At 36.3% G+C, this 21377-nt stretch overlaps 1 protein-coding gene across 4 annotated transcripts in view; it reads right to left on the reverse strand.

Annotated features, from left to right (window-relative positions):
• The window catches only part of LOC128230405 (neurogenic locus notch homolog protein 1-like), a 107613-nt gene that overhangs the window by 51532 nt on the left and 34704 nt on the right, over nt 1-21377 (reverse strand). For all 4 annotated transcript variants that reach the window (XM_052942646.1, XM_052942637.1, XM_052942656.1 and 1 more), the window contains exons 13-24: nt 20890-21003; nt 16668-16784; nt 15653-15766; nt 7302-7415; nt 5753-5863; nt 4388-4489; nt 3326-3439; nt 2678-2791; nt 2038-2151; nt 1617-1730; nt 983-1096; nt 376-489 (exon numbers count right to left, since the gene is read on the reverse strand). In XM_052942646.1, coding sequence (XP_052798606.1) covers nt 376-489; nt 983-1096; nt 1617-1730; nt 2038-2151; nt 2678-2791; nt 3326-3439; nt 4388-4489; nt 5753-5863; nt 7302-7415; nt 15653-15766; nt 16668-16784; nt 20890-21003 — 1356 coding nt within the window. The remainder of the gene's footprint in view (nt 1-375; nt 490-982; nt 1097-1616; nt 1731-2037; nt 2152-2677; nt 2792-3325; nt 3440-4387; nt 4490-5752; nt 5864-7301; nt 7416-15652; nt 15767-16667; nt 16785-20889; nt 21004-21377) is intronic.

Raw genomic sequence — 21377 nt, forward strand, 5'->3', positions numbered from 1 at the left:
AAAGGAACCATAATGAGGATACCATACAAACTGTATGCACATGTTTATAGCATGCCTCCAGCATGAATGACGCAATGCCATCATACCAGGACTGGTCACGCGGTGACCCCATATTTTTCCATGTTTGGTCAACAAATTTATATCATACCAATATTACGTCTACTTATTATCTACTATTCCGATGAATAATCCGATGAATAAATGAAACATTTAAACATGTACACAGGTGTTTGATGTTATATATACAGGGTTAGTAGGTGACCAAATATGGGATATACAGGGTGAAAGAAGCCATATTTGGGTGAGAGCAAAATTCCTTTGCCCCGTATATCCCATATCGGGTCACTTACTAACCCTGTAACTTATAATACTTACTTATTTGACAAATATCTCCGGTGAATCCAGCAGGACAAGTGCAAGTGAACTGGTTTATCCCATCAACACAGATCCCACCATTAAAACATGGATTCGGGTTACAATCGGGAATGTCTAAATATAACAGAAGAAATAAGAGATATCATAATAAGGATTATTATATTAAGATTCAAGTATAAAGGTGTTACAACACTTTGAGGGTTTTAATTCAATGCTACCACTATCTCAAAGTACACAACTTGAAGGTCATAATAATTTAAGAAAAGAAATTAGCACACAAAGAACTGAATCAAAGTTATCTTACAAATTTCGTTACATACATATGTAAAAGTTTAAGGGAAACAATCTTTTGACATACAAAATTTATAAGGCTTAAAATGTTGGCAGGGTTGGGGGGGGGGATGGTACTCCCCAAAGAAAGTTTTAACAAATTCTAGTCCGGAATGGTGCATTTTGAGCATATTTTATTACCTTATTTCAATATTAACAAATTAACTTTTTAGTGAGGGTGTGCGCTGGATACAGCCTGTCCCCCGCCCCCCAGCCCCTCCCCCTTAGTCCGCTAGTGATTAAAAACCTTAGATTATGTTAACAGTAATCTACTTACTTTCCTCACACATGATGCCCGTGAAACCAGTGACGCAAGTGCATGTGTAACTTGCTATCCCGTCAATGCATGAACCACCGTTCAAGCACGGGTTCCCCGTGCAATCAGGAATGTCTGTAACATGTGTATTCATATAATCTTGTATTCATATAATCCTGTATTCATATAATCCTGTATCATTATAATCTTTTATTCATATAACCCCTTATATAATCTTGTATTTATATAATCTTGTATTCATATAATCGTGTATTCATATAATCGTGTATTCATATAATCTTGTATTCATATAATCATGTATTCATATAATCTTGTAATCTTGTATTAATAAAATCTTGTATTCATATAATCTTGTAATCTTGTATTAATAAAATCTTGTATTTATATAATCCTGTATTCATATAATCTTGTATTCATATAATCTTGTAGTATTGTTTAATAGATTTAATAAGGAATTCTTACTAACTAATTTATCATTTAAGATTAAATTTCTGTTGAAATATATCACTTGTTTACCTAGGATCAGATTCTTAATAACTGAATTGATATAAAAGCATTCAAACTGTGTTAAATTTGATCCAATGAAACAAAAGATTACTTGGCATGAAGAAGACTCTTATTGGATATTACATACTTGTTTGACATTCGTTTCCCGTAAATCCTCTTGGACATAGGCATGTGTAGCCATTCACCTGGTCAATACATATTCCACCGTTCAAACATGGGTTCGGGATACAATCGGGAATGTCTAGAGATAAGATTAAAAAATGAGATATAATAATGATTATAACATATTGACATTCACACTTGATTTTCTGTATGATAAGATTTGCATTCATTTACATGTCCCCTCACACATTGAAAAAGGTATGCACTGTCCTACGTGGAAGTCCGTATTTGACAACAGTTGACGTCAGAGCCAGATACCATCATGATCTCCATGCACAAACTTTCATTGTATATTGAGACATATAGAATGAAGTTATGTCCCTGAGAGTAAAAATGTTTTGAATTTTTAGTATAAGGAGTCATTTATAAATAGCAAATCCACTCACTTGTCTGACAAAAAGTTCCGGTGAAACCTGGTAAACACTGGCAGGCGAAGGACGCCACCTGGTTCAGGCACGTGGCATTGTTCTGGCACGGGTCGGAGGCACACTCGTTGATATCTTGAATACCATATTATTTGTGTATAGGGGGCATTGTTACATAGTGGCATACGTGGTTTTATATTGTTAACTTATTCAGTAATAAATTTTAATTCGTAATAAAACATATATCTATGGCCTCACTTCAAAATGCAGAAGGTGCATTTTTTTCTGTTTTTGAATTTTCACATCACTAAAATCATAAAGGTCAGCCACATCTAACTGCAAAATGCTGAGTAAATAGTCCAATGAGAAAATCGTGTTATATCATGTGATCAAAATGTCGAGCAATGATTAGACATTTCACAGAGAAGCAAAAATGCCGAACCTTCAGAAATTGAAACTACAAAAATTGTAACTTCAGCATTTTGTAAAAAAAAAGTGTGATCAAATTACCAATGCAAGATTAAATACTTAAAACGTTGCTACTGAAAAAATGGAAATTATTTAGAATTGGATTTAGATGAATATGTACATACTATTCCAGTTAATTAGTTTCATATAAAATTCAATTATATTAATTTTCTTATCTTAATTTTTTTCTTACTAGTTTCGCAATGTACGCCTGTATATCCTGGCTGACAAGTGCATGTGTAGGAGTTGATTCCATCTGTACAAATGGCGCCATTGAGGCATGGGTTACTTGCACACTCGTTGTTGTCTACAAATAATCAAATACTGCAAATAATGATTATAGTCACTAGTATGTGTGTGAATGTGAATGGATGCCCTTTTTAATCAATTGGACTCCAAGGAACTTGTACTAATGAAATGAAAAGACCAGGCGCAAATTTCTCAAAACTACATAAGCTTAACCGGCTTAAGTACCTTATTTCAGTTAGCCCAAATACATACTGGATACTTATATTGAATTTTGATAAATGAATCATTGTTTATTATAAAGATAATTCATATCTGTTACAAGTCTAAAAACTCTTTAAGAGGTAAATATTACGCAATTAATTTTAAACAAAAATAGTGAGGTTAGCTTAATCCTGTTATAAGGGATTTAAGGAGTTTCGAGAAATTGGGGCCAGAATAATTAATAAAATTGATAAGAAATCTAAAAAAACTAAACTCACAAATAATTCTAAAAACTTCCTGAAGGAAGTCTGAACAAACACAAGTGAAATTCAAACTTAAGCAACGTATTTTGTTTAGATCATTGTATATATTATCAAACAGATGCAGTTACTTATTTCACAGCGATTTCCGGAAAATCCGAGGACACATGTGCATTGGTATCCGTTGATAAGGTCTGTGCATGTGCCTCCATTCAGGCAAGGGTTTGACAGGCACTCATTGATGTCTGAAAGAAAATGATAATGTAAATGGATAAATGAAGCTAATTCTCACAGATGCAACGAAATATTATGTTATCCTTGGTGTGAGCGACAGCCTTAACAGTCACTAATGGTCAAGCCAAATTAACCACTGCCTTGCAAGACCATAAAATTTTAGCCTAAAACTGGTGGGCCAAAGTCACAAAACTTGAAAACATTTGAAAGAAGGTCCAGAGGTCAATGCATTCCGATACTTACTTGTGTTGTAGAACTTGTCAGTCAAGCTGAAGAACATTATAGCAAAATATTGGAAAGCAGGACACACGGTCAGTGTCTTGGTTTACCAATACTGCATACATGCCATATCCCCCGGCGGGGAGAAAAATCCCCTTGAATTCAGAGCAAAATCCCCTGGGAAGCCTCTCAGAAATATGGCATGTATGGTACTGGTGTGTTGAAACTTTCTAGCAATCACAAAACTGTGAAACACACAGGTACCTAGAGAAATACTGATGGCTATTTACTTGTTTGGCAGATATTGGAGTTGGTGGAATGAAAGACTGGACACATTAGGTCAGTGGTGATGGCTTAACTTACTGGTCTGGCAAAACTGGTTATTTTACTACCAATATCACACTTTAAAATGTGTAAATAGCTACTTACTAAATCGATAAAAGTCAGCGTTGCTTAGCTGCTCACTGGTTTGACATATAATGTATGTGTCAGGCTAAGACAATGTGCAAAAGAAATCAATTTCAATATACTGAACACAAGGTCAGCGTTGCTGGCTGTTCATTGGTTTGTCACATGTGTCAGGGTAAGACAGTGTGCAAAAGCAATCAATTTCAATATACTGAACACAAGGTCAGCGTTGCTGGCTGTTCATTGGTTTGTCATGTGTCAGGCTAAGACAATGTGCAAAAGAAATCAATTTCAATATACTGAACACAAGGTCAGCGTTGCTGGCTACATACTGGTTTGGCATTGGTCATTAGTCCATCCAGGTGCACAGTAGCAAATGTCAGCAATACATGTGGCACCGTTCAAACAAGGGTCGGGGTTACAGCCCACTGGGTCTGAAAAATAAATGAGCAAGATGAGATATTGATCATTTGATTAAAGAAGCAAGATGTTATAGAAGAATGGATGACGTTAGCTAGCACAATGTGAGGTTTGTGATAGCAAAATATCTGTTCATATTATAAATACTATGCCAAATCAAGGGAAAAGGTCACATCTGATACTGACAACAGTTTATTGTACAACAAGAGGACCTAGATGGCCCTATATCGCTCACCTGATTAGATAAAGGGTTATAAAGTTATCTTAAAACAAACTGTACACCTTTCTGTGAAAATATTTTGAAATCTGGTCAATTGTTTTCGAAGAGAAGTTTTTCAAAGTTATCAATATAGACATAGTGTAAAAAACCCTAACCCCTTCCCTGGCAGACATGTTTTTATGAATCACAATGGGGTGAAGGAATTAAATATAAGGAACATTTCTGCGAAATTATTTTGAAATCAAGTCAATGGTTTCTGAAGAAAATATTTTTATAGTTTCCCATATAGACAAATAGTGGCAACTAGCCCTGCCCCTGGCAACCATGTTTTTTTTAAATAAATTACCATGGGGTGAAGGAATTTGACAGAGGATCCACTTAAGAAACATATCAAAATCATTTTAAAAATTGAGCCAATAGTTTCTTTAGAGAATATTTTCAAAATTTTCTGTTTAGATATATAATGAAATGTAGTCCTGCCTCTAAAGCCATCTGTTTAATGGATCAACATGGAAGTTATTTGATTGAGGGTCACCTATTAAGGAACATTTCTGTGAAAATATTTTTAAATCGAGCAAGTGGATTCTGAGGAGAAGATTTTCAAAGTTTTCCATATAGACATAGTGAAAAGAAGCCAAAACCCCTGGCAGCCATGTTTCTTAAAAATCAGCATGGGATGAAGAAATTTGATTGAGGGTCACCTAAGGAACATTTCTGTGAAATTACTTTAAAATCAGGCAAGTGGATATAAGAAAAAGATTTTCAAATTTTTCCATATACCCAGTAGACATACACATGTATAGTGAAATAGCCCGGCCCCCTGGCGACCATGTTTTTTATGATCTAATATGAATAAATATTTATTAGCAAATCCAATTGCTGACGTTTTCTGCCAAGTATTGAACCAATTATGCTTTTAACCTGCTGGAGAGATATTCCCATTTAGACTGGTCTAACATACTTTTTAATAGACAAAATGTAGCATGGTAGTTTGATATGACTTATACATGGCATTGAAGAAATTTCAGACTTATTGTATACAACAAAAAGCACTTACCCGCGCATATGGGTCCATCGAAGCCATTGACACATGTGCAATTGTAGCCATTGATCAGATCCATACAGACGGCTCCATTCTGGCAGGGGTTTGGGTCACAGTCTGGAATATCTGAAATAATATTTCATTAAATATAAGAGAAGTGGCTGTCGAAGAACCTTGTAAGATAAATACGATCCACTTTCCCCATTTGGCAATTCTCTTTCAATTTAATAATCCGTCGGGAATAAAGTTATAAAAAATCAAATACCAACTCCAATTGCCACAATTAACCAGCACTTTGATAGTAGGTGGAGTCGAAAGCCCGCGACTGACAAATGAGCAATCAGTATCATCTAAAGCATAGCCGTATACACCCCCTGGTGTGTAGATCAGTAAAATGGTTTACTGAATACATGATTATTGTTTATTGACATTGGTATTTGCATAATAACTTCCCTTTATAGTACGACTGATACTTAGACATGCCAGAGTTACTCCCCTTTGATGTAAATTGACCATTTGTAATTTTAAAGGAGTCATTTGAGGAAACACCAGCTCTAACATGTTTCTGGCATATTATTATTGTAAGTAATCATCGATACTAAGTTCATTATGTTACTTATTGTATTCATTAATGTACTGTACCAATTATTCTTTAGTATCGTTTCCAATGTTAATTATCGGGACAACATATTATTTGGTAAATATCTGAGTATGTCTCATTTATGTATTTCAGACTGTGTTCATTGTTAATCTAATAAAGATGCACAAATAGACCACGTTCTTATATGAACACAGTAATAATAATATTCCAGAAACATGTTAGAGCTGAACACATGGCTTAAATAAATCAATACACAACTTTAGGCAAGAATGAGAAATGTTTCGCTCTGTTATCAATGAAGGTGGTGTGTAACCTAAATTTTACGATAGGGTCTGGTTTTATATGCATCTTATCAGCAGTCTCTGCAGTTGGGCTAAACACAATGTTATGCTGATGTTAATATGTTTCTCATGGGAACAAATGACCTTTTTTTTAAATTTTGCAAGTTAATCATAATTCAAGTCGCAAAATTCCAACAAAAGACTGTCTAATATCACATTTATGTTATAATCAAATTATTGTACTATCATATCCTACAATATCAAAAGTCAGGAGAGAAGGACAAATTAGGTTCATACTGCATGAGTTGATGAATGTAGATTATAGACAATAACTTATATAAATACATGTAATACGGATTTATAATAGATAGAATATTAATGCATTGATAAATCTATGTATTTCATGGATATGGGATTCACAGTTCATGCATTTAAAATTAACAATAACCTTTGAAAAGACTAATAATTATTTTTGGCATATATATTTGTCTTAACCTGGAGTCAAATAGTGCATAACTGCACCAATTTGAATCGTTGTTTAAGTCATATTATATATAATTAAATGATAATAGATTTGCGTATACAATTAAACTAAGCAAATATAAATATCATTATATTCAAATGTTTAAATTGAAAAACTATTTATAGACAAAATCCTCATCCATAATGAGATAAACATTACTTGTTTCACAACAAATTCCAGTGAATCCCAGTACGCACTCGCACTGAAAAGCTGCCAAATAATTTACACATGTGGCCCCGTTCTGACATGGATCCGATAAACACTCATCAATCTCTGAAAAAAAAAATGAATTGCAAAATAATCCTCAATAATCATCACTTGTACATACAATTACTAACTAGCCTCAATAGTCATCACTAGTACACACTATTACTGACCCTCCTCAATAGTCATCACTGGTACACACTATAACTCTCCGTCCTCAATAGTCATCACTAGCACACACTATTACTCTCCATCCTCAATAGTCATCACTAGTACACACTATAACTCTCCGTCCTCAATAGTCATCACTAGCTCACACTATTACTCTCCATCCTCAATAGTCATCACTAGTACACACTATAACTCTCCGTCCTCAATAGTAATCACTAGCACACACTATTACTCTCCATCCTCAATAGTCATCACTAGTACACACTATAACTCTCCGTCCTCAATAGTCATCACTAGCACACACTATTACTCTCCATCCTCAATAGTCATCACTAGTATACACTATTACTTACTGTACTCAATAGTCACCACTAGTACACACTATTACTGACCCTCCTCAATAGTCGTCACTAGTACACACTATTACTCTCCATCCTCAATAGTTATAACTAGTACACACTATAACTCTCCATCCTCAATAGTCATCACTAGCACACACCATTACTCTCCATCCTCAATAGTCATCACTAGTACACACTATTACTGACCCTCCTCAATAGTCGTCACTAGTACACACTATAACTCTCTGTCCTCAATAGTCATCACTAGCACACACTATTACTCTCCATCCTCAATAGTCATCACTAGTACACACTATAACTCTCCGTCCTCAATAGTCATCACTAGCACACACTATTACTCTCCATCCTCAATAGTCATCACTAGTATACACTATTACTTACTGTACTCAATAGTCACCACTAGTACACACTATTACTGACCCTCCTCAATAGTCGTCACTAGTACACACTATTACTCTCCATCCTCAATAGTTATAACTAGTACACACTATAACTCTCCATCCTCAATAGTCATCACTAGCACACACCATTACTCTCCATCCTCAATAGTTATAACTAGTACACACTATAACTCTCCATCCTCAGTAGTCATCATTAGCACACACCATTACTCTCCATCCTCAATAGTCATCACTAGTACACACCATTACTGACCCTCCTCAATAGTCGTCACTAGTAAACACTATAACTCTCCGTCCTCAATAGTCATCACTAGTACACACTGACACTCTCCATCCTCAATGGTCATCACTAGTACACACTATAACTCTCTGTCCTCAATAGTCATCACTAGAACACACTGACACTCTCCATCCTCAATGGTCATCACTAGTACACTCTATTACTCTCCATCCTCAATAGTCATCACTAGCACACACTATTACTCTCCATCCTCAATAGTCATCACTAATACACACTATTACTTACTGTACTCAATAGTCACCACTAGTACACACTATTACTCTCCGTCCTCAATAGTCATCACTAGTACACACTATTACTCTCCATCCTCAATAGTTATAACTAGTACACACTATAACACTCGATCCTCAATAGTCATCACTAGCACACACTATTACTCTCCATCCTCAATAGTCATCACTAGTACACACTATTATTTACTGTCCTCAATAGTCACCACTAGTATACACTATTACTCTCCATCCTCAATAGTCACCACTATTACACACTATTACTCTCCATCCTCAATAGTCATCACCAGTACACACTTTTACTCTCCATCTTCACTAGTCACCACAAGTACACACTATTACTGACCCTCCTCAATAGTCGTCACTAGTACACACTATTACTCTCCATCCTCAATAGTTATACCTAGTACACACTATTACTCTCCGTCCTCAATAGTTATCAGTAGCAAACACTATTCCTCTCCATCCTCAATACTTATAACTAGTACACACTATAACTCTCCGTCGTCAATAGTCATCATTAGCACACACTATTACTCTCCATCCTCAATAGTCATCACTAGTACACACTATTACTTACTGTCCTCAATAGTCACCACTAGTATACACTATTACTCTCCATCCTCAATAGTCACCACTAGTACACACTATTACTCTCAATCCTCAATAGTTATCAGTAGCACACACTATTACTCTCCGTCCTCAATAGTTATAACTAGTACACACTATTACTCTCCCTCCTCAATAGTTATCAGTAGCACACACGTTTACTCTCAATCCTCAATAGTTATCAGTAGCACACACAATTACTCTTCGTCACCAATAGTTATAACTAGTACACACTATTACTCTCCGTCATCAATAGTCATCACTTGTACACACTATTACTTTAAGTCACAACAAGTATACACTATTACTGACCCTCCTGAATAGTCGTCACTAGTACACACAATTACTCTCCGTCCTCAATAGTTATAACTAGTACACACTATTACTCTCCATCCTCAATAGTCATCACTAGTACACACTATTACTCTCCATCCTCAATAGCTATAACTAGTACACACTATTACTCTCCATCCTCAATAGTCATCACTAGCACACACTATTACTCTCCATCCTTAATAGTCATCACTAGTATACACTATTACTCTGCGTACTCAATAGTCATCACTAGCACACACTATTACTCTCCATACAATAGTTACATCAACACACACTATTACTTCCTGTCCTCAATAGTCACAACTAGTATACACTATTACTCTCCGTCCTCAATAGTCATCAGTAGCACACACTATTACTCTCAATCCAATTGACATCACTAGCACACACTATTACTCTCCATCCAATAGTCATCACTAGCACACACTATTACTCTCCATCCAATAGTCATCACTAGCACACACTATTACTCTCCATCCAATAGTAATCACTAGCACACACTATTACTTACTGTCCTCAGTAGTCACCACTAGTACACACTATAACTCTCCGTCCTCAATAGTCATCACTAGCACACACTATTACTCTCCATCCTCAATAGTCACCACTAGTACATATTAGTACTCTCCATCCTCAATAGTCATCACAAGTACACACTATTACTCTCCATCCTCAATAGTCATCACTAGCACACACTATTACTCTCCATCCTCAATAGTCATCACTAGTATACACTAATACTCTCCGTCCTCAATAGTCATCACTAGTACACACTATTACTTACTGTCCTCAATAGTCACAACTAGTATACACTATTACTCTCCATCCTCAATAGTCATCAGTAGCACACACTATTAATCTCCATCCAATAGTCATCACAAGTACACACTATTACTCTCCATCCTCAATAGTCACCACTAGTACATGTTGTACACACTATTACTCTCCATCCTCAAAAGTCATCACTAGTACACACTGTTACTCTCCATCCTCAATAGTCACCACTAGTACACACTATTACTGACCCTCCTAAATAGTCGTCACTAGTACACACTATTACTCTCCGTCCTCAATAGTTATAACTAGTACACACTATTACTCTCCGTCCTCAATAGTTATCAGTAGCACACAGTATTACTCTCCATCCTCAATAGTTATAACTAGTACACAATATTACTCTCCGTCTTCAATAGTTATCAGTAGCACACACGTTTACTCTCCATCCTCAATAGTTATCAGTAGCACACACTATTACTCTCCGTCATCAATAGTAAAAACTTGTACACAGTATTACTCTCCGTCATCAATAGTTATCAGTAGCACACACTATTACTCTCCATCCTCAATAGTTATAACTAGTACACACTATTACTCTCCGTCCTCAATAGTTATCAGTAGCACACACGTTTACTCTCCATCCTCAATAGTTATCAGTAGCACACACTATTACTCTCTGTCATCAATAGTCATCACTTGTACACACTATTACTTACTGTCCTCAATAGTCACAGCAAGTATACACTATTACTGACCCTCCTCAATAGTCGTCACTAGTACACACAATTACTCTCCGTCCTCAATAGTTATAACTAGTACACACTATTACTCTCCAGCCTCAATAGTCATCACTAGTACACACTATTACTCTCCATCCTCAAGAGTTATAAATAGTACACTCTATTACTCTCCATCCTCAATAGTAATCACTAGCACACACTATTACTCTCCATCCTCAATAGTCATCACTAGTACACACTATTACTTACTGTACTCAATAGTCACCACTGGTACACACTATTACTCTCCATCCTCAATAGTCATCACTAGTACACACTTTTACTCTCCATCCTCAATAGTCACCACTAGTACACACTATTACTCTCCGTCTTCAATAGTTATCAGTAGCACAAACGTTTACTCTCCATCGTCAATAGTTATCAGTAGCACACACTATTACTCTCTGTCATCAATAGTTATAACTTGTACACAGTATTACTCTCCGTCATCAATAGTTATCAGTAGCACACACTATTACTCTCCATCCTCAATAGTTATAACTAGTACACACTATTACTCTCCGTCCTCAATAGTTATCAGTAGCACACACGTTTACTCTCCATCCTCAATAGTTATCAGTAGCACACACTATTACTCTCCGTAATCAATAGTTATAACTAGTACACAGTATTACTCTCTGTCATCAATAGTCATCACTTGTACACACTATTACTTACTGTCCTCAATAGTCACAACAAGTATACACTATTACTGACCCTCCTCAATAGTCGTCACTAGTACACACAATTACTCTCCGTCCTCAATAGTTATAACTAGTACACACTATTACTCTCCATCCTCAATAGTCATCACTAGTACACACTATTACTCTCCATCCTCAATAGTTATAAATAGTACACACTATTACTCTCCATCCTCAATAGTAATCACTAGCACACACTATTACTCTCCATCCTCAATAGTCATCACTAGTATACACTATTACTCTGCGTCCTCAATAGTCATCACTAGCACACACTGTTACTCTCCATCCAATAGTTATCACTAGCACACACTATTACTTACTGTCCTCATTAGTCACAACTAGTATACACTATTACTCTCCATCCTCAATAGTTATAAATAGTACACACTATTACTCTCCATCCTCAATAGTTATTAATAGTACACACTATTACTCTCCATCCTCAATAGTTATAAATAGTAAACACTATTACTCTCCATCCTCAATAGTAATCACTAGCACACACTATTACTCTCCATCCAATAGTCATCACTAGTACACACTATTACTCTCCATCCAATAGTCATCACTAGCACACACCATTACTCTCCATCCAATAGTCATCACTATCACACACTATTACTCTCCATCCAATGGTCGTCACTAGCACACACTATTACTCTACATCCAATAGTCATCACTAGCACACACTATTACTCTCCATCCAATAGTCATCACTAGTACACACTATTTCTCTCCATCCTCAATAGTTATAAATAGCACACACTATTACTCTCCATCCTCAATAGTCATCACTAGCACACACTATTACTATCCATCCTCAATAGTCATCAGTAGCACACACTATTACTCTCCATCCTCAATAGTCATCACTAGCACACACTATTACTCTCCATCCAATAGTCATCACTAGCACACACTATTACTCTCCATCCAATAGTCATCACTATCACACACTATTACTCTCCATCCAATAGTCATCACTAGCACACACTATTACTCTCCATCCTCAATAGTCACCACTAGTACATACTATTACTCTCCATCCAATAGTCATCACTAGTACACACTATTGCTCTCCGTCCTCAATAGTCATCACTAGTACACACTATTACTCTCCGTCCTCAATAGTCATCACTAGTACACACTATTACTCTCTGTCCTCAATAGTCATCAGTAGTACACACTATTACTCTTCCTCCTCAATAGTCATCACTAGTACACACTATTACTCTCCGTCCTCAATAGTCATCACTAGTACACACTATTACTCTCTGCCTCAATAGTCATCACTAGAACACACTGATACTCTCCGTCCTCAATACTCATCACAAGTACACACTATTACTCTCCGTCCTCAATAGTCATCACTAGAACACACTATTACCCTCCGTCCTCAATAGTCACCACTAGTATACACTATTACTGACCCTCCTCAATAGTCGTCACTAGTACACACTATTACTCTGGGTCCTCAATAGTAATCACTAGTACACACTATTACTGACCCTCCTCAATAGTCATCACTGGTACACACTATTACTCTCTGTCCTCAATAGTCATCACTAATACACACTATTACTCCCCGTCCTCAATAGTCATCACTAGAACACACTATTACTCTCCGTCCTCAATAGTCATCACTAGTACACACTATTACTTACTGTCCTCAATAGTCATCACAAGTAGGTACACACTATTACTCTCCGTCCTCAATAGTCATCACTAGTACACACTATTACTCTCTGTCCTCATTAGTCATCACTAGAACATACTATTACTCTCCATCCTTAATAGTCATCACTAGAACACACTATTACTCTCGGTCCTCAATAGTCATCACTAGCACACACTATTACTCTCCGTCCTCAATAGTCACAACTAGTACACACTATTACTCTCCGTCCTCAATAGTCATCACTAGTACACACTATTACTCTCCGTCCTCAATAGTCATCACTAGTACACACTATTACTCTCCGTCCTCAATAGTCATCACTAGAACACACTATTACTCTCCATCCTCAACAATCATCACTAGCACACACTATTACTCTCCATCCTCAATAGTCATCACTAGCACACACTATTACTCTCCGTCCTCAATAGTCATCACTAGAACACACTATTACTCTCCGTCCTCAATAGTCATCACTAGCACACACTATTACTCTCCGTCCTCAATAGTCATCACTAGCACACACTATTACTCTCCGTCCTCAATAGTCATCACTAGTACACACTATTACTCTCCGTCCTCAATAGTCATCAGTAGTACACACTATTACTCTTCCTCCTCAATAGTCATCACTAGTACACACTATTACTCTCCGTCCTCAATAGTCATCACTAGTACACACTATTACTCTCTGCCTCAATAGTCATCACTAGAACACACTGACACTCTCCGTCCTCAATACTCATCACAAGTACACACTATTACTCTCCGTCCTCAATAGTCATCACTAGAACACACTATTACTCTCCATCCTCAATAGTCATCACTAGCACACACTATTACTCTCCGTCCTCAATAGTCATCACTAGCACACACTATAACTCTCCGTCCTCAATAGTCATCACTAGCACACACTATTACTCTCCGTCCTCAATAGTCATCACTAGCACACACTATTACTCTCCGTCCTCAATAGTCATCACTAGTACACACTATTACTCTCCGTCCTCAATAGTCATCAGTAGTACACACTATTACTCTTCCTCCTCAATAGTCATCACTAGTACACACTATTACTCTCCGTCCTCAATAGTCATCACTAGTACACACTATTACTCTCTGCCTCAATAGTCATCACTAGAACACACTGACACTCTCCGTCCTCAATACTCATCACAAGTACACACTATTACTCTCCGTCCTCAATAGTCATCACTAGAACACACTATTACCCTCCGTCCTCAATAGTCACCACTAGTATACACTATTACTGACCCTCCTCAATAGTCGTCACTAGTACACACTATTACTCTGGGTCCTCAATAGTAATCACTAGTACACACTATTACTGACCCTCCTCAATAGTCATCACTGGTACACACTATTACTCTCTGTCCTCAATAGTCATCACTAATACACACTATTACTCCCCGTCCTCAATAGTCATCACTAGAACACACTATTACTCTCTGTCCTCAATAGTCATCACTAGTACACACTATTACTTACTGTCCTCAATAGTCATCACAAGTAGGTACACACTATTACTCTCCATCCTCAATAGTCATCACTAGTACACACTATTACTCTCTGTCCTCATTAGTCATCACTAGAACATACTATTACTCTCCATCCTTAATAGTCATCACTATAGAACACACTATTACTCTCTGTCCTCAATAGTTACAACTAGTACACACTATTACTCTCCGTCCTCAATAGTCATCACTAGTACACACTATTACTCTCTGTCCTCAATAGTTACAACTAGTACACACTATTACTCTCCGTCCTCAATAGTCATCACTAGAACACACTATTACTCTCTGTCCTCAATAGTTACAACTAATACACACTATTACTCTCCGTCCTCAATAGTCATCACTAGTACACACTATTACTTAATGTACAATTATTCACCGTCTCTTAAAATCATCAGTAGGTATTTTTCTTACCGGTCTCACAGTCGGTACCAGTATAACCCATTGGACACAAGCACTGATAAGCGTTCACTAAGTCCCTACAGATACCCCCATTTTGACAAGGTGAAGAATCGCACTCAGGAATGTCTGTAAATGAAAAAACATATTGATTAAATAGCCCTGACAAAACACAATTTAAATATTTAATTGTGGATTTCATGGTATCAAAATATCCCTTAAGTTTTTCTCTTGAACACATTTTGATGTACATGTTGACGGTAAAACCACAGGGGTTTCCCTAAAAAAATTTTACCCTATATAATATAATCTTTTGTCAATAGATTATATATAGCGTAAAAAAAAATCGAGATAAACCCCTGTGGGTAAAACAACACAGTTTCAGAGCAGAACCATGGCATTTACAGCAGCCAGTAGTGCACACTATTTATGCTCAGCTTTTGAAAAGAGAAATTCACTTTTCCAGGAATAAACATCATATACTTGTTACAAGTTTTGACTTTTAGTATATTGTAATTTATATATAATTAGTTATCAATGTCATAATATCAAAATGTACTTTATCTATGTTTTGACAGATACTATTATTTAATCCATGCTCACTTATTTGCACAAGTAGTTTTCATGTATGTATTGTGTGATGTTTGCATGGGCTGGTGGCCTTCTAGCAAATAAACTGTTTGTTGTTTGTTGTTGTTGTAGTATAAAGCTGGTACAATTTTAAATTGTGTAAAATCAACCATAATGCCTATTGATTGGTTCATTTTTATTTTATTTGACCTTACCAATCAAATCATTTGAATTTGAAAACTGTTGACAAAGTTTCAACCCTTATGGTTAATTATGTGTTTGTTGTACATGAAGTTGTCAATTAGCTGTAAACAGCATTGGACCTAATTGTTTACTCGAACAAAAATAATATGAAATGAAATACAAAAAATAATGTATTATATTTAGCATAACTCTTCAGGCAAAACTAAACAACTGCAAATTGAGGACAAATTATAATGGGTACACATAGTTGACCTACTTGTTTCACAGTATGTGCCTGTAAAACCGGGTCTACAGTTGCATGTGAAGGAGTTGGGTGTATCAATACATGTGGCCCCGTTGAAACATGGAGTTTCTACTACACACAGCCCAATCGCTGAAAGAGATAGATTCAAATTATTACATTATATAGTCTGAACACAATATTTTTATCATTTTTAACTGAATCTACAATAAGTAACAAGCAAAATAGCCTAATTTGGTAATTTATTACATCAGAAGTCCTGATATAATAAATTACCATAGGTACCAAAATACTGACTTAGACGTTGTGGACCGAAATTATTAAAAATGAGAAAATTTTGGACCGATTTTTTCGACACTTTTTGAAACTGGAATCGGTCTGACTTGGTCAAAATCGGTCCAGACCGGCAAATTGCCGGTTTTTAGAAGCCCTGTTCAGGACCATTGCTTGACCAGTTTTCAAAATATCTATAGCACACTGATATTTATCTCCAAGCAGCCTCAAGTTCAACCATTATACTTTTAAAAGTCGTGAAAGACAATTAAAGGCTGTCAAAGAACTTATGCTTGACCTACTGACCTACTTTACAAATGTAGCACTTACAGCATGTTGAGGGACAAATATGTTATCATGTGTCAATGTAGCACCTTGGTTTCTTATTGTGGCATCTTTAAGAAAGGCTGTCTAAGAACATATGCATGACCTAGTTCCCAAGATGAACAATTAGACCATTACCCTGCTTTTTTTGCAGGTTTTACATATCGCCCTGATTTTTCCTTACCGCAGATGTTATCTTTTTAATTTAATTTTCACTATACCATGCAATATAAGCATAACACCCACCACGTTCCCTTCTATGATTTTCCCCAGTTCCCAATGCATCGAATCAACGCTTTCAGTCAGTGAAATTTTGGATGACCAAGCCCGAATTCTTACAATAGCTCTTGGCATAGTTTTTTTAACAAGCCCTGCTATATAAAACCCAGAATTTGAGCAAGTTTTGAAAGTGCAGGGCGTGTGGACTTGTGCTAATTTTAACCACTGTGCTATACGCAGCGTTGGGAAGTATTAATTAATAGTGATTAAGGCAGCTGTGAATTGAATGAAGGCTATATCTTTGTTCCTGTTCTATAAATATAATTAATGTCAGTTTTATTAAACTTGTACAGCTCAAACCATAATCTACAAATATTGACTTAGTACATACTTAAAACGTAGTTTGAGCCCTGAAAATTATGCTTTACGGCTTATCAGCCCTGCATTCTGATTGGCTGATAGGACCTGTCAATCAAATCCTTTCGTAAGGTCAATTGTGGAAGTTTTCAGATGTTATTTAACTATCACTTTATTCACACTTATCTAAATTTTGAATGACCTTGTTAAACTTCTGTGAATGTGAATAAATAAAAAATATAATAGTACAATGTAGGGTATCATTATATGATATTCATTATTGGTGGTTAAAAATAGCTAGTAATTTTCCAAATAAGAATAATTAAGGCAAAAAGTCCTTCCACCAAGGGCTGTGAACGTGGCTGACTCCAGTCACTTTAAGTGACTTCAATTGTGATTTTCCGAAAATCTCGAAAATGTAACATACATAACAAACTAGAGCTGTCACAGTAGTGACGAATACCCCCAAATGCCGCCTGGACACAGGAATGGCAAACCATTCCTTTGAAAAGAGGCCATAACTCCAAGGTTACTGCAAACTGCATCTTCTTTTATCATGCATGTACTGTTTTATTTAAATATGTTGAGTAATTTAGAAGTTACACTGCTGACAAGAAAAACTAGCCTTTCATGAGTTATCGTCCGGAAACTGTTTTTCTATTTTTAGTAACAGTGACCTTGACCTTGGCCCCAGCAGCCCCGATATCAAACTTGACCTGTATCTTCTGATGTTACACCTGTGTACCAAAAATTTTCAAATCTGTCTAGCCTTTCATGAGTTATCGTCCGGAAACCGTTTTTCTATTTTTAGTAACCGTGACCTTGACCTTGGCCCCACCAGCCCCAATATCAAACTTGACCTGTATCTTCTAATGTTACACCTGTGTACCAAAAATTGTTCAAATCTGTAAGCCTTTCATGATTTATCATCCGGAAACCGTTTTTCTATTTTTAGTAACAGTGACCTTGACCTTGGCCCCACCAGCCCCAATATCGAACTTGAGCTGTATCTTCTGATGTTACACCTGTGTACCAAAAATTGTTCAAATCTGTCAGGCCTTTCATGAGTTATCGTCCGGAAACCGTTTTTCTATTTTTAGTAACAGTGACCTTGACCTTGGCCCCACCAGCCCCAATATCGAACTTGACCTATATCTTCTGATGTTACACCTGTGTACCAAACTGTATCTTCTGATGTTACACCTGTGTACCAAAAATTGTTCAAATCTGTCTAGCCTTTCATGACTTATTGTCCGAAAACTGTTTTTCTATTTTTAGTAACAATGACCTTGACCTTGGCCCCACCAGCCCCAATATCGAACTTGACCTGTATCTTCTGATGTTACACCTGTGTACCAAACATTGTTCAAATCTGTCTAGCCTTTCATGAGTTATCGTCCGGAAACCGTTTTTCTATTTTTAGTAACAACTAGACAAAGCTGTATAATTTTTGCCTATTTTAACTTATTCAGGGGCCATAATTGGGGACATGATCAGGTGATTCCAACCACAATCACAGGGGCAAATGTTCTCACCATGGCTAAAAGTTTGAAAAAGATTCATTCAAAAATGACGAAGGAGTAGGACGAACAAAACTAATTTTACCCAATTTAACTCATTAAGGGGCCACAACTCCACTCAGGATCATGTGACTCCCACCAAATTCATGGAGGCAAAGGTTTACATCATGGCCATTAATATTTGAAAGTTTGAAAAAGATTCATTCAAAAATGACGAAGGAGTAGGACGAACAAAACTAATTTTACCCAATTTAACTCATTAAGGGGCCACAACTCCACTCAGGATCATGTGACTCCCACCAAATTCATGGAGGCAAAGGTTTACATCATGGCCATTAATATTTGAAAGTTTGAAAAAGATTTGCTCAATAGCTTCAAAGAAGAATCCTGGACAAAGCTAATTTTGCCCAATTTAACTCATTAAGGGGCCACAACTCCACTCAGGATCATGCGACTCTGACCAAATCCACGGAGGCACAGGTTTACATCATGGTCATTAATATTTGAAAGTTTGAAAAAGATTTGTTCAATAACGACAAAGATGAATCCCGGACAAAAAAAAAACGGACGGACAGACGGACAGACGGACGGACAACCCGATTCCAGTATACCCCCCCAAACTTTGTTTTGGGGGGTATAATCACATTTAAACAAACACTTTGCACAATCATAACTTATGAAAACGAAATTCAAATTGGGTTTATTATTTTGACACTTACAAAAACGTATACTTCGCAGGTATGTTTTAGTACCAGACTGAGTTAACTTTTTTCAAAAATGTTTAAATAAACACTCATATTCCAGCAACATAATTATCAAATTTGGGGGATGAGATTTGTTTACCCTTGCAATAGGGTGAATTAGCCTATCTGAAATCAAGGTACATTTCACAATTTTTATTTGTACTAAATCTTATTTAATTTAATTTTTTATGGTACCAGGTGTTAAAATGCCTGCATACCTCGATAAGTCGTATCTCGGCGATATGCCACATGCATGTTTTAGGAAGTCATACGTGGTAGCAGGCGATGAACATGGTGATAAAGCACACCACCGCGTTGGCTACGGCAAAATGTAATTATGACCGCAATTTATCGCGATTACGCAATCTCTCCTGCGAGGGCAACATGTTTTTTTTGCAAAGAATGTGTGGTTGGTATTGTAGTATGCAGATTTTTATTTTGCACCACAAGAATAAATGTATGTTCATATATCTAGAAAATAATATATGACCTTTGTTTGCCTGTGGTATCATTTGCTAACAATGGAACAAGCCTTTGTTTGAAAAAAATATATCGTCAATAAAAGTCTACAGAAAAATTTAAGATTTAAACCATTTGAAATTTTAATTAGTGATTGAAATCTGGTAAATCGCTTAAATTTCAAGACTATTTAATATTCCCAATTTTCCGCAAATTGATCCGTTGACTAATCGAAATGTTAAATTGTCAATAACTTTCTATTTTGGAATAAGCGCTTTGCGAATTTTAAGCATCAAAAAAAAAAAAAGAATTTGCACAATTGAAACAATATAAAGTACTCACGACTCTGGCAGTTAATCCCCGTCCATACCGGCGGACATGTGCACACATATCCGTTCACCAAGTCATTGCAGATACCACCGTTCTGACATGGGGTCGAGCTGCACTCATCGATATCTAAAAACAAATTATGCTTGTGAATTCAAAATTTGAATTGTGCATGCAAAGATTTATAAAAATGATATATTTTGGTCCATATATGTTGAGGAAATATTTATTTTTATTATATACCCATAATAAATCCACACGCAATACATATTGCAAAATATGGTAGTCTGTATTCCACTCTAGTGCAATACGGCTGTATTTCACTCTTGTGACATCACGTCATAACAAGTATCGTTGCGCGGTGTTAAAATGACTTCATAAAACAAAATAGTGTGTCCTTTAAATGACATTTATTATAAAAACATGTGGCTTTTAAGTGATCTAATCAGTATTGCATATACCGTAATAAAAGGCTTATTAGTACTGCGTATTGATTTGTATGT

Source organism: Mya arenaria, chromosome 1 (assembly GCF_026914265.1).
Source record: "Mya arenaria isolate MELC-2E11 chromosome 1, ASM2691426v1".
NCBI classification, from domain to species: Eukaryota; Metazoa; Mollusca; class Bivalvia; order Myida; family Myidae; genus Mya; species Mya arenaria.